The sequence below is a fragment of the Corvus cornix genome, chromosome Z, assembly GCF_000738735.6.
Source record: "Corvus cornix cornix isolate S_Up_H32 chromosome Z, ASM73873v5, whole genome shotgun sequence".
Lineage (NCBI taxonomy): Eukaryota > Metazoa > Chordata > Aves > Passeriformes > Corvidae > Corvus > Corvus cornix.
This window is the reverse complement of record NC_046357.1, coordinates 2,851,734-2,866,230: the sequence shown is the minus strand read 5'-3', so window position 1 is coordinate 2,866,230 and position 14,497 is coordinate 2,851,734. Positions and strand designations below refer to the sequence as shown.

The 14,497-nt window shown below is 38.3% G+C and overlaps 1 protein-coding gene across 9 annotated transcripts in view; it reads left to right on the top strand.

Annotated features, from left to right (window-relative positions):
* ERBIN (erbb2 interacting protein) overlaps positions 1–14,497 on the top strand; it is a 119,494-nt gene that overhangs the window by 55,078 nt on the left and 49,919 nt on the right. For all 9 annotated transcript variants that reach the window (XM_039567821.1, XM_039567820.1, XM_010395342.4 and 6 more), the window contains 2 exons: positions 181–378; positions 3,286–3,403. In XM_039567821.1, the coding sequence (XP_039423755.1) occupies positions 190–378; positions 3,286–3,403 (307 nt within the window). In that variant the 5' untranslated portion in view covers positions 181–189. The remainder of the gene's footprint in view (positions 1–180; positions 379–3,285; positions 3,404–14,497) is intronic.

Below are 14,497 nucleotides of genomic sequence, written 5' to 3'. Positions count from 1 at the left end.
GTTGTATTTAAAAGAAAGTAAGTACATGCTCCTCACAGGGTCTCATGTGTGTACAAATACATGTGCAAGTACATATATATGCTACTTCTTTTCAGTATTTAGCAGCTGGTGTAAGTTTGAGAAACTGCACACGTATTTCTGAGGTTTTGGTTTTTAAATTGACTGATTTCCATTTTACAGTGCCTGAAAATGACAACAAAGCGGAATTTGTTTTTGCGGCTGGTGCCATGCCGCTGTCTGCGTGGAGAGGAGGAAACTGTGACTTCACTCGATTATTCTCACTGCAGCCTGGAACAGGTGCCTAAGGAGATTTTTACTTTTGAAAAGACCTTGGAAGAACTGTATTTAGATGCTAATCAGATTGAAGAGCTTCCAAAGGTATGTTGGATGGTTTTCCTTTTAGATACACTTATTACGTCTTTACTTCACCAGCTCTGTAGAAACTGTTAGTGTCTAGCTTCAGCTTTTGCGCCATAGTTTGCCTTGAAGCAGCCTTGGTAGACTGGAAGTTTATGCATTCCAGCATGACTATTTTGTTGCATGGATTGGAATGAAACTGCTCAAGCAACAGATCTGGCCCAAGAGAGTTACAAAGCAGAAAAGACTGACTAATAAATCTATTTCTGTGCACTGAGAAGTGGGCAGGCTACCACTTGCCTTGGTCTAGTCTAAGGTTTAATTATCCGCATGATTAGAAAGATTGCTTGAACATTTATGTTTTGTTCTTTTTTAGGTTTTGGGGTTTTTTTCTTAACTGCAGGGACATGTAATAGCCTACACTTGCTTCAAGTTAATGTGTTTCTGTATTAGAATAAGTCATACTTAAAGGCATATTTCTGAGAAGCTGAAGATTTTTTCCAGCTTTTAAGTAATTTTGGTCATTATATTTTGCTACCCTTTCAATTTTCAAAAGAAAACGCCCCTACATATAAATTCAAATACAGTAAAGAACACGAGCAGGGCGATTAGGGGTAGTGAAGATATCGTCAGAGTGATTTTTATTCATTTGACCAAAATTTTGGCAATTAAACTTTCAGAGAACTGTAGGGGAAGGCCTGTAATATTTGAAATGATCCTGGCCAATATGGAGCCAGAGTTTCAAGCTGTGTATTCCTTTTCCCTTTTACTTAGTCTTCCAACTCTGGAAAAGACTTCTAATTAAGCCATTTCAAATATAAAGGCTGTGATACTTACCAGGCCCTGTCTAGTTTTCTGAAACCCTGTTAACACATTCCCACTCTCACCTTTCCTCTTTGCCCCAGTAGTGTTTTGTGATCTGGCCTTTGTATGCCACAGCAAAACTGGTTTGGGGCTGCTTGTCAACCTGATCACTGAAATGACCCATCAGTGTGTGTGGCTCTTGGTTTTTTTAAATTGCCCTGAATCTTTTCAGAATTCCAGCTTATTTCAACACTCAGTTCTTACAGTATAGCTCCTTAATTTAGCTGACTGGTCAAGGGCAGAGCATGAGCAAACTGGGGTGGAGGGAAAGGTTGTGGTAGAGAAGGAATTGACTTTACATGGAATGTTGGTGTGTAGTTTCAGCTTCAAAACTGACTGGGCATTTGAAATGCTTTCATCCTCCTCCATCTTATATGCTAAATCACATCTGAGAAAGTACCCTGTTTACTCTAGGTGCTGCACTGTGCATTTGAGCTGAAAAGCTCAAACTATAACAGTTTTACTTTCTCTCTCACTCTGATATTTGGAAGAGATCAGATTCTGCAGTAAAATAGTCTTTAATTATGTGACTTCCTGCACGTACTACTAGTAATTATGAATATGTCAACACTAAAAAAGAACAACAAATGAACAACTGCATAGTCAATATGATCTAAAACTCCCTTCCCCCTACATTTTCCTTTAGGGATCTTGCAATTCCTTGTGCTACATGTGCTTTGACCTGAGTTATCAGAGAAATTTCTAATGATTCCAAGAGTCTAGATTATTGCTTTCTAGGGAAAGAGTTTGAAGTATATATTCTTGAAGTAAGGGAATGGCTCCAAAACGCCTGAGCTCATCAAAGTATCCTAAGTGACTAGTAACTCTTAAAAGCCTTAATGATAAATGAGTTCTAACAGACACATTTCTGAAGATTTGAAAACAGCAGTAGACAAGTTAAAGCTCATTCCTTTAACTGTCCATCTTGCTAATTTATGTCTGCTTTTGTTCTGGGGTGGTATATGCAAATTTTACAGGAATGGGGCTTGTTGTCTCTGGTTCAAATAATGGCCTTGTAATTGAGAGAGACAAAAAATTTTGGTCAAACTGAGCCCATTGCTAATGATAGTGTTTGGGATAAATTTTTTTTTTAGTCAGTGAACACCTCCTGGTTTTTTAAGATCTTTTCTCAGAATTCCAAAAGAGATGATCACTAAGTCAAGGTATTTATGAATGATCTTTTCAAAAATGGTCATGAAAGGAATATTCATCATAAATCGTTCAGATGAATCTTTTCAACTGCTTTCTTAGAGATACTTGTTTTGTATTATGTGTAAGTTTCCTACATACTATTTGAGGATTATTCTTCCATTACGTTAAGATTATTTGCCTTACTTTGTCAATTTGTAAACCTTTTGAGGAAGAATATCTAGGTACCCTAGGCATTTAGGAAGAGATCTGGCTCTGAGCTAGTATTTGATAAAGATGGTAGTGCATGTAGAAAGAAGCGTTTAAACACTTTTCTATACTCCTAACTCAGACTAGTTTCAGTTTTTTCACTAGTTCAATTTTTTTCACCAGTTTTCAATTTTTTTTCAACTTTTTTTGATTTTTGTGTACTTAAGGTAGGAAGCATGAAAGGGAAAAAGCATTGGAAGACATAACATGAAATTGACACTTTTAGAGGAGATGAATATGTACTGAAATCCTGTGGTCCAGAACTATTTGACTTTAAAAAAAGTGTCTATCAATTTTTTCTTTTCTTTCTTGAATAAACTCTACTTACCTCTGGGGTGTCACATTGCATGTCTATGACAGAAAATATTTTGCAATGTTTGTAGGTCAGTGTGTAACTACAGGTCACAATTTCCGAGATACTGGAAGGAATTTGTAGGAAGTATTAAGCATAGCTGCTGCCTTGTGACCATTTGCAGTTTTTTGCTTTCTTAAGCATTGTAATATGAGTCAATTTTCAATGAAACTGGTTAGAATTTTTTTGTATCGAAAACTGTAAATAACCTGGTGTTCAGGCCATGAGGTCAGAAGTTTAAATGGATTAAAAACAAAAGCTATATAGAGGAAACTGAGAGAAAATCACATTCACTTTTTTCTTTGTTTCAATAGCAACTTTTTAACTGTCAGTCTCTACACAAGCTGAGTTTGCCAGACAACGATCTAACCACATTGCCAGCATCCATTGCAAATCTCATTAATCTCAGGGAACTGGATGTCAGCAAGAATGGTAAGTCATTTTGCTTATTGTATTGAGGTAACTAAAAGGTGAATCACCATTGACTGTACAAAGACACTAGTGAAACTGTAATTTCTATAAGCTATACAGCTAGTAGTTTTTAAGTTACTACTCTAAATCCCTGCTTACACTGAAAGATGATCTTTTATGATCTGGTTGTGATATTTACTTGTATCTCTCACATTGATTGGTTTGTAGACAATGCTGTCTGGCACTTTATATTGTCTCAAAATACATAAGATTAGTTACTTTTAATAACTTCTGTCATCTGTCACTATACTGAAGAGAGTTTTCACAAGAACTTTGTAAGTTTTGCTGGATTTTATTGTTATAATTTGTTTCATATGAAAATTGGTTTTGGTTTATTTTAATAAGCTGTTGGAAAATTGTAGTATATTAGGACTTAGGTTTTCTGTCCTGCTCTGGGGAGGGTAACCTCTGTTGCATGGGGAGATGTATTTATGTGTCCATAGACATGACTTGGTTCACTTGTCCGATTTGTTAAAAATCTATCATTCTGTGTAAGTCAGACTTTTATAAGTTAGGAAATGTTGTCAGCCAGGTGTTCTATACATGGGGTTTTTGTTTTATACATGGTGCTGCTTTGGCAAGCTGGCAGATATGTGCAACTGTGAGGAAATTGAAATAACACTGTCATTGAACTTAGTTGTGTGACTTATTTGAGAGAGAAGAAATCATGCTAATTGAGGAGAATATAGTAGTTTTGTCTTACTAATTCGGAGTTAAGTAAGAGAACACCTCATTGAAATAACACTTGAAAATAAGAATTACAAAAATATTCCAAAGATTTTGTCCTTCAGTTTATTGTTTTATTTGGGCTGCTAGCTAATTAGGACCCCACAAAGTGAAGTAAGTTTTGCTTTATGAAGAAAGCATTCCAGTTGTTGAGGTGTTGGTATTTCCTTGGTTGGTTGTTGTAGCCCAATCTGTACTTAAATAGGTATTCTGTTATTTCTGCTTAATGAACACAGTGTTTAGTGTGATAAATTGGCCTCGTTGTCATGGATCTGTTCCTGGTACAAGTGGATTGATAGTCTTTCTTAAAAAACACTGGCCTTCAAACTACTGTCACAGTAACACACAACAGAGAAAGAACCATCTTTTTGTCCTGGACTGAACTGTTGAACGTATTAACTGTTTGCAACATGAGTTCTCAGTGCAGAAGACTTAAAAGCAGCAAAAGGGGATCTGAGTGTTGCTGTTGGGAAATTCCATAGCTCATGTACGTAAATAGGCGGCTGAAGCCAGGGAGCTACTTGTCTGTCTAAAGTGGCATGGCCCTGAGCTAAGCCTACAGAGAGCTGCTGAAAGAGCACTTGTTCCTCTGAGGCATATGATATGCTATCCCAGTAAACGATGACTCTGTTTCTAGAGCTTGGGGGTTTTTTTAACACACTTCAGAGAAATGGCAGGAGGTACGAGCTTATTTAAACTATTATCATGTGCCTGTTCTCAGGCTTCTCTCCATTTGGATAGCTTCTCTGACTAGTGTTGAACGTAAAAAATAGTTCTGAGGTTACAAGCTTGTTTACTGGGGCCATACTATCTTCCAGTAGTTCTAAAACCTCTGCAAAATTAAAAGAAACAAATTAGAATTCCTGTTTGTTCCTGCTGGGTGAAGTAAGAAATAGTGCTGTTTATTCTGTAATATACTTGGTATTATTTGAGACCTTAGTTTGTTGGCATAAGTGCCTTTCCCTTTCTCTTTTCCTCTCTGCTGTTGCAACCATGGAAAATTTTTCTCTTGACAACTGCAAGCCTACTCTCGTCCCTTGTGTCTGTTTTACTCTTTGTAAGAATTTACTGCTCGCTTCCTCATTGTTCTGATGGGTGTCTGTAAATAGGAGGTATTTTACTAGTTTTCTAAGAGTAGCAAAATGTATAAAAATCTCCAATTCTTCCTTTTTCTGTTATGTATCAAAAGAATAGAATGTAGAAGCAGTGGACTTCAGTGGAAAGAATTGCTTTCCTTTAGTTTATAAAAAAAATATAAGTATTAGTCCCCAGAAGTGCAGAATGACGACAGATGCTGAATTCTAAAACAATGGTGTGTTTCTCAGATTCCTGTGGTTGTGGCAAGTGAGTGGTGATAGTTCCTCTATTCTTCTTGAAGTATTGCTATACCATTAAGTGTTTCTTTCTGTGATGGGTTGGGCTAAATCATGCAGTGCAGATGCCTTGAGAACAAATATGCATTTATTTTTAAAGGTTGTATTTTTACATACAGAGGTTGTATTTGGTTAGGCTTCAGTTATCAAATACCAGTATACATGAAATATGATAGGACTTTCACGTAAAATATTTGAGCTGTTTCTGGTATAGATGTAATCAAATGTATTGACCAAAGTATGTAATTTTCTAAAGAGTTGATGAGAAAATGAAAAACTAAGTTTCAGATTTAAAATGTTTTGAAATTACTAATGAATTGCAATCTGGCTCACGGAGTGAGAGCTGTTGCATGGGAGAGCATCCAGTTCTCCAAGTTGAATTGCCTGCATATATATATGTGTATGCTTAATATTTGATATTTAGATGAAAGATCAAAATCACAGGAATTTTTCAAGGTAGCAGATCCGTTACATGAAAAGTGTTAATCCAAGAAAGCAATCTTTATGGTGCTTTAATAGCATGTGAAAAATCTTGCGCTTTTAATTTCTGACTTAAATGTTTTTGGATTCATACACATGATATATAAAACTCTCTAACAGAGACACAGCAGATGTGCAAATGCTGATACTTAAGAATATTTAATAACATTTTATCAGAACAAGAATTCATCTAATCTAGTGGCCTGTCTCCAACAGTGACCAAAAGTAGAAGCCTAGGGAAAATTTAGCGAGATACTGGAAGCCAGGAGACATGCATGTTTCCCTGTATGCTCTCAGTCCAGCACCTTCTCTTATTGGGACTCCTTGAGCCAGACAGGGTGGCTTTTTTATTTACAAATCTTCATTTGGCTACTTCCCTGTCAGTTTATCTACTGTTTAAAGTGATGTATGTTTTGAGACATGTGCTGAGTTAGAGTACCAGCCCTTAATAGTTGTGTGTTGTGGGGTATACAGAAGTCTTTGTATAAGAGCATGGTCTGGAATGTATCCATGGCTGCTGAAGCAGTTGTGGCGCAAGTATAGCCTAAAAATACCAAGTTGCTGCTATATGTGCAGCAAGCATAGGCTAGAGTTAGTCTTAACTCCGCTTTTATTATTGGTAGTAATCAATAAATTCTGTAGGTTTTTGGTAGTGAGGACATCCACTGTCCTTTTCTGGCATTTTAACCTGATTCCCAAGGCTACTGTGAACCCTTAATATCAGAGGTATTCCATTGCTTCCTTCCAGATACACTTCAATTCTGAAATTTTTAGCTGAAGTCTAATGCTATCCTAGTCACAAAGATGAAATGACACTTGAACAAATGGTTCAATAAATAAACTGCATTCCTGCATTACCTACCGGAAATTACATCCTGCACTATACAAAGCATTGAGAGATGCCTTTTCTCCCAGCCCTGTAACCTCATGGGTTACATCTTAGAGAAGATGCAGCATATAGAATGTGAGGCCAGTATAGAAAAATTAATTTTAATTAATGTTTTATTTATGAGGCTAAAGGAAATGAAAACATTTTTAATCCTGTATGGCTAATTTTTTTATGTATTGACAGCTCTACAGGGGGAAAAAAACCCCACCCACCAAAAAACCCCGCAACACCACTTTTCACCCCTAAATCAGTGTCTTTCAGGGTTAAACTTTAGGGAACAATAATTTCCTTGTGGTTCTGGAATGCCAGCCTTAACGTGCATCTAGGGCAATGTGGAAGAATGTCAAGGAAATATTTTTGCCTCTTGTTCGAAGAAGAGGGAAAGTATTTATGTACAGTGTCTGATGGCATATATAAATGTACAGAAGAGTTAGCTTTACAGGTTACTAGAATCAAGTGGCTTGAAAGGCCGAAACATAGGATGAGCTGACTGCCAGGAAAATCAGGCTTTTCTGGAAGCCTGGGAAATGCACTTGAAATTGCTTGTGTCTGTGGAGTTACTCTAGTGGGAAGCACTGAGATTATCTACTTTTCCCTCCATGCAGGTAGTGAAAGAAAATGATTGAATTTTTAAGTTCCATATTATTCAGGCCTTTAGAGCATTAAACAGCAAGATGAGAAAATAACTAGCAAGACCAAAAGTAACCTGGGGCTTTGGAAATAACAGTACCTTCATAGTCTCTTAGATATTTAGGTGCGTTTTCTTTCACAGTGATGGTACAGCAAATTTACTCATGTCAGTTTGTTATTCTGTATGGCAAAGAATCTTCATGAAAAATAGACAAACCAAACCTAAGAAAATTCCCCTCCCCTCACCCCCCTGCCTCCAGGCATATCTGCCTATAAAGTTATTCCAGCAATTTTAAAGAATTTTGTTAACAGATACAAATTGAGATCAAATATGTTTTCTTCAGTGTTCTAAAATAATCTGTTGATTTGGCAAACTATCTTTAATATGCTGTGTGCCAGAAGTTGGGGAGTTAAGAGAATGAGAATTCAAGAAACTATCCAGTCTTCTGTTGCCCATCTGGTACATTTAGGAATATGGCTTTTCCAAGGAATTGAGAATTGTTTCTAGTTGATAGAGGGAGACAGATCCAAGTTTTATTTTCTGCAGGAAGAAGTAAGAGAGGAAGATCCTGAATACAAAATAACTTGCTGTAAATTTGCTATTTCTCTATTTATACTAACAGAGGGGCAGACAGGAGCAGGGTTTTTAAATCATCCAGGATAGTGAAATGAAAGATAATTGATTTTCTGCAGAGTTCTGAGTCTGTAGCTCTGTGATAACGTATCCCTGTATAGAGGTTATAAATGTACCCTAAATGTAGGCAGCCCTTCTATTTAAAGTTTTTTTTCAAGTGTTAGTTGTACTTTTTCTTAAATACATTGTCTTATTGAAGGTACTGAAAAGAATCTGTCTGTTCACAATAAAATAATCTGTGTGTATGAGAGGATGCGAATGGAATGAAATTTCAATGCAGATAGGTTTTGAATATGAAATTTGGGTATATATATCTGAAATTTTGAATTAAGTTTATTAAAAATGTCTTCCTGGACTCAAAAGAAATTTTTGTAATGCAGAAAAGGTATTGTAAAAGTAATTATGGGGTTTGTAGATGTGGATTTACATGTAAAGACGGCAAAGAATAGGATCATAGAATAGAACGATTTGTGTTGGAAGGGACTTTAAAGATCATCTAATTTCAACTCCATTGGCAGGAGCAGGGACATTTTTCACTAGAACAGGTTGCTGAGAGCCCCATCCAAACCCAGCCTTAAGTACTTCCAGGGAAGGACACTTCCACAGCTTCTCTGGGCAGCAAGATTTCACCACCCTCACAGTAAAGACTTTCTTCCTAGCATCAAGTCTAAACCTAGTCCCATCCCAACCATGTCCTGTAACACTACATGCTCTTGGAAAAAGTCCCTCTCCACCTTTCTTGTATGGGCCTTCAGGTCCTGGAAGGCCGTAATTAGGTCACCCTGAAGATGACTGTATGAATTTAGTAGAATTCTCTTTTTCTGGATCTTGACTACCTATCAGAGATTCTTCTTCTAGCTTCAGAACATCATATCTATTTTTTAGGGGCGCATTGGTAGCATAGGAAACATTTTTTTCTCCTGCTCTGAGCTGAGACAAGAGTCTGTTCTTGACACTGATCGTGCTGTAATCAAATCTCTCCTGATGGGAGTTTTTAAAGTCCTTGCTAGGAGTTCCAGAGACAAACGGGACTCTCAGCCTTCACTGCTTCTAGATAGTTAAGTCTTACCAGAGAAAAAGAGTCACTAGTATGATCCAGACATAGCACAAAGCAGAGCATACTGGAGAAAAGCCGAATTATCAAGATTAAACTGCCTTTTTAAAGGTAAATCAAGCAATGGTTACTAAAAACGTACATTATTTTTACTTTTCTACCAATTATTTAGTAACACAGCCAGGAACTGCGGAATTCTTTGTCCAATCATCCCAAACTACTTTTACTGCAGAATATGGAGTAGTAGAAGAAGAAGAAGAAGGTTTGGAGAGCAACAACAATCCTCCATTTTGATGTTTTTTGCTTTTAAGGTTGGGAGAACAACAACAATCCTCCATTTTGATGTTTTTTGCTTTTATCTATTTACTACATTAACAGACCCGAAACCTCTAAAATTTCACCTGTGAGAATCTTACATAGTAGTCTGTCACCTAATTTACACTAGTTTAGTTTCTAGTTCTTTTCTAATAGTAGGCAGTTTTTTCCATGGACAGAGGTCAAAAGCTGTGTTGTTCAGGGGGGTGAAACCCCTCAAAACAGGCAGAGAAATATTCTCTGCACTCTGGGTTCCCACATGTTCTCCCTTGCCTTGCGAATTAGCTGAGCCTACCGGCTTGGGTTGGATGCTAACTTACTTTCATCTCCCAAGGATTTAAGGCAGGGTTATCACCCTGCCTGTGTGAGAGCTTAATACTGGAATCAATCTTCTGCTTACATTCCCAGATGGTATGCTGCCTAGTGAGCACTTTATGCAATGAAGCTTCTCTGTCTTGGCACAGTTGCAACCGTGGCACTTAACTCTACCTTTGTGTTCTAGTGGGGCTCCCAGATTCTGGAGTTCCCTGCAGCTGAGGGTTTGGATAGCTCTCTGAGACTTCAGGAGGTCTGTTTGGGTGTAGGCATCTACCTGAGGAGGTGACCTCTCTGTCTGGGTTTCATCCTCAGCCCAGCAGTTGCAATGGGTAGACACCAATTTTGTTGCCAAAAAAAGGTTGTTGCATGTTGACCACTCAGTAGGACGGAGTGGCTCCTCCTCTGTGCCGTTCCTCATGAACTGCCACACAGACCCCTCTGCCACGTCCTTCTGATGCCGCATGTCCTGTTCCTCACACTCCCGGTCTCTCACTGTACCCATTTAAGTCTCCCCTGTTTGCTTGCCCCTAGTTATTCCTTTCTCCGCTGCAGCCTTGCTTGCAAAAACTGCTGGGACTTGGCTGTTTCCTGGCAGTCCTGACAGGTCTCTCGGCTGTTACTCAGTTTTTCCTGACTCCAGGAACCCCTTGCCCAGTTCAAACCTAGTGCTTAGCCCACGCAGAACTTACCATAGCCAATGGTGCTGTCACTACCATCACTATGCAATTCACCAAAGGAGAAACTTGTATCTTAGTTTTTGTAACAGGGTGTGCTTTGAGTGACAGTTGTCATGTAACAGCTGAAAGTGATGGCACTGATTTTGCAGTCCAGGGTAGTAGGGGACAGGGCAGGGAAAAGCAAAGAAGCTTCCCAGTGGTTGTGTTTCATGCTTCTCTGGGTACTTGACAGCACTCCATCCACGAATTAGACATAGTTGAAAACCGTATAACCTTGGAAATTGTCCAAAACAGCATTATGAACACAACTGTTGTCCGCAACTCTGCTAGTGTTCCACATTTTGCAGTTTTACCCTGCCCTGGCATGTTTAGGTTTATGTAAATTAGTGTGTCAGACATGTCTTCAAGAAGCAGAATTACTGGCTATCCTTTTTTTCCACAGAACAGGCACTGAGGAACCCGTCTTGCTACTCATACTCTTTCTCATTTACATTATGTAGGAGACATGGCTAGAACAGGCCTAGAGAGACCTTACTCTAGAAATTGAAGGTCTTTCAAATGGTTTGAAGAGGAATGCTTGGAAGACTCTTATGTGTTTGCTGCACTGTCTTACCTGTGCTAGTACATGAGTATAAAAGCAATAAACACCACAAACCCCCAAACTGTAATTGGAAAGGTGTTACTGCTGTCCTACAGATGAGCTTTGCATCTCATGTAAACCTGAGTTGCTGGTGGGTCTGAAACCAGCTGCAGCAGGGAAAGAATTTGGGAACAGGAATGAATGTTCAAAAGGTAAGGATGGGTGGGTCAGTACTGTGTATTGAATTGTTTGGGTTCTAATACACTGCTTACTTTGAATAATGAAAAGTGCTAGTTTTAGTTTAGAAGGTATGCAGCAATCCCACATTAAAGTAAAAGACATAAATATGTAAGAATACAGACTGTGACTGGTACTGTAAATTTCTGTTTAAAATTTCGGCTTTTGCAAACAGATCTTTCATATTTTTTGGGAGATTTGTGGCATATATTCTTAAAAATATTTTGCTGTGTTAGATTCATATGGGCTTGAAGGACAGTTGAAACAGAGGCCTGAGGGGAAAACCCACAAACAACAGCTTGCCTCTCTTTTTATGGTGGAGCTGCTTGCCCAGAACTTAAACCCAGGATAAATAGACTAGCTGAGAGAAAAAAGCAGGTCATTTGTATTCACACAAACTGAACCTATATGTTTGCCTCTGTGTTCTCTATACTTGTAAGGGTGCAGAGTGGAGTAAGTGCATAGCAGGCTGTAGTTTCATGTATTTTTCTCCAAGAGAGCTTTTTAGTGTGCCTGCTGTCTGGAGAGAATTTTTTTTTCTCTCACATTGTCCACAAACTGAAAGGTCTAGCTACAGATTCCTTTGGGAGCATCACCCATATGGCTTCTAGAGGTCTCATATGTGTTAGTGATTTTCTTGCTCTGCTTTTTAGGGATTGAACCAATACTTTTTCCTTTCTCCTATTTAAGCATATTTAAAATGTTTCTGTGTGAGAAGAACTGTAACTCTCTACAAATAGTACTACAAATCAGTAGGGACTGCCACTGCTGTATAGCAGTGGTGGTTTCTGTAACTGAAGTCGGGACATGGAAGTTTGAGCATTTGTTTCTGAATTAAAATATGACCACAGTGTGAGCCGCAGAGCAAGCCCCCATCTGCATTTGGGCTGAAGCAGTAGCATGCAGGGCTGTCAGCACTGAGATCCATTTGCAGTAAAGGATTCTGCCAACAGTGGATCTGACTTCCACAATTTTCTATAGATGTGGAATTGCCAGTATTTGAGTGAAAAAAATCTTACCTGATGGAGAGAAAAAATTGTCTCAGTTTTTTCTCCTGGTCTGCAAGTTACACTGACCCTAGTGATAGGGAGAGGATTGTGCTGTGTAGGGGAGGAGATGAGTGTAACTCCAGATGGTGAGGGGGACCCCAATTACACTTACAGTCCTTAATCCAGGCAGAAGGACATTTGTGCACACTTGCTCCAACAGGCTATGCCAAAAAAACCCCATTGCTCTCCAAAGAGTTATAAATCAGGTGAAATTCTGTATTTCAGTCACGTTATGTGATGAAGAACTGAGGTTGATTACCTCCAGATTTGTGTCTGTTGACCCGAAATCCCTGTATGACCTTTTTGGTATGTCCTTTGGGCATGCGCCACAGCTGGTCTTGGATAATGATTGAATACCACAAGGTTAGATGGTGAGGTTTTGCCAAGTAGAGTTCTGAATGATGAATGTTTTTTGCTTTTGGCTTCGTCCAGACAAGAATTTTAAATTCCTTTCCTTACCTTACTGCCAAATTTTCTTAAACATTCTTCTAGGGTTTCTTTGTTTTGTTTTTGTTTGTTTGTTGTGGTTTTTTGTTTGTTTGGGGTGGGTTTTTTTGTTGTTGTTGAGGGGCTTGGTGTTGTTTTTGATAGAAACTGGCCAGTGAGTTTAAAAGTGCTTGAAATTTGGGAAAACAGGGAGGAAGGAACAGACAAGTAAATGCTGAAAGCTATTACAAAAATATAACCTTTGTGATAAACTACACTACATAAAGAACTTTGCTCCCAATTCAGTTTGGATCTGGTGGTTAAAGATGATCAGCAAAACATATTTTGTCCTACTGTGCTTGGCAAATGTTCATGTCCACAGGCACAATGGTTTGTATTTTTTTGGAAAACAGTAAGTGTGATCTGTAAACCAATTGAGCACTGAAACGTGTTGGGCACGTTGGCCACAAAAAGTGGTTGTTACCATGTAAAGTACAAAATGAATGATATGTTGAAGAACCTGTCCATGTAATGCTTTTCAATAGAAGTGGAATAAGGCTGCAACAGACCAGGTGATCTGTTGCACTGTCTTCTATAATCCTTGAGTATCAGTGTATCAAGAAACCAGTAAAAAACCCCAAAGAAAAATAGGATTTAGAAAGGAATGTGGATCTCAATTTGCAGTACTCACTTAATGAGAGGCTCACAGAAGGATTGAGTTGGCTATCAAATGGATTAATTAGCACAGTGTTAAAAATGAGTGCAGAAATACTGTGGTCACAGAATCCCTTGAGATTTGCTGAGTTTTCTTAATGGGGAAGAAGATTCAGAGCAATGAGGATAGATGAAAAGCAGAAAAACAAGGAACAAATCCTCTTACAAAGCACCCTTTACAGCCCTGTTTTCCATCCCTCATATATTTTTCCAGCATCTCTCTGCTGCCTTATTTATTCTTCTTTCATAGTTGCTTTTTGAATTTGTTTTCTTGGTGAGAGAAATGAAAGAACACTGATCCAACAGTAGCTGCACGCAGGAGTATAGCTCCGGAAAAGGGAGTGGTCAGAAGATTGTTATATAGCCAGTTAGTAAATGCAACTTCCAATCACGTGGTAGAGAGTAGCAGTCTCCTGATTTTTTTTTTTTTTTCCTAGCTTCCGAATGTGTATTACAAATATTAGGTGTGTTTCATGCTGTCATTCTCAATATGGTGCTCTTTTGAATGATGGCCATTTATCTGTAGTGAAGTGCTGAGTGAGGCTGGTAAAAATGGTATGTATCATAATGATTCTGGCTTGAAGAGGAAGCAAAATTAAGTTCCCAGGCTCCTCCATTGTTAGGTTTCTCATATCAGTTGAATTTCTGTTACTAATTTGTTGTTAAAACTGTTGCTGCCTCTTGCCCAAGGCATAGTCAAACAGGAGACTATGGTAGTGTCCTCTGATTATATACAAAAGCATGCTGATTTAACATGTCTGTATTTGGATAGCTAATATTTTATTTGGCTGTTCTTTTGAGAGTAAGCTTACATTGACATTCTCCCCTCTAGAAGATGTGCTATGTGTTTTGGTTTTGTGTAGTTACCACAAATTGAAGCTTTCTGTCCTTCCATGAATTCATGACACAGAAAGTGGAAACTAGTATCAATATTACAAACATAAGGTTTAATG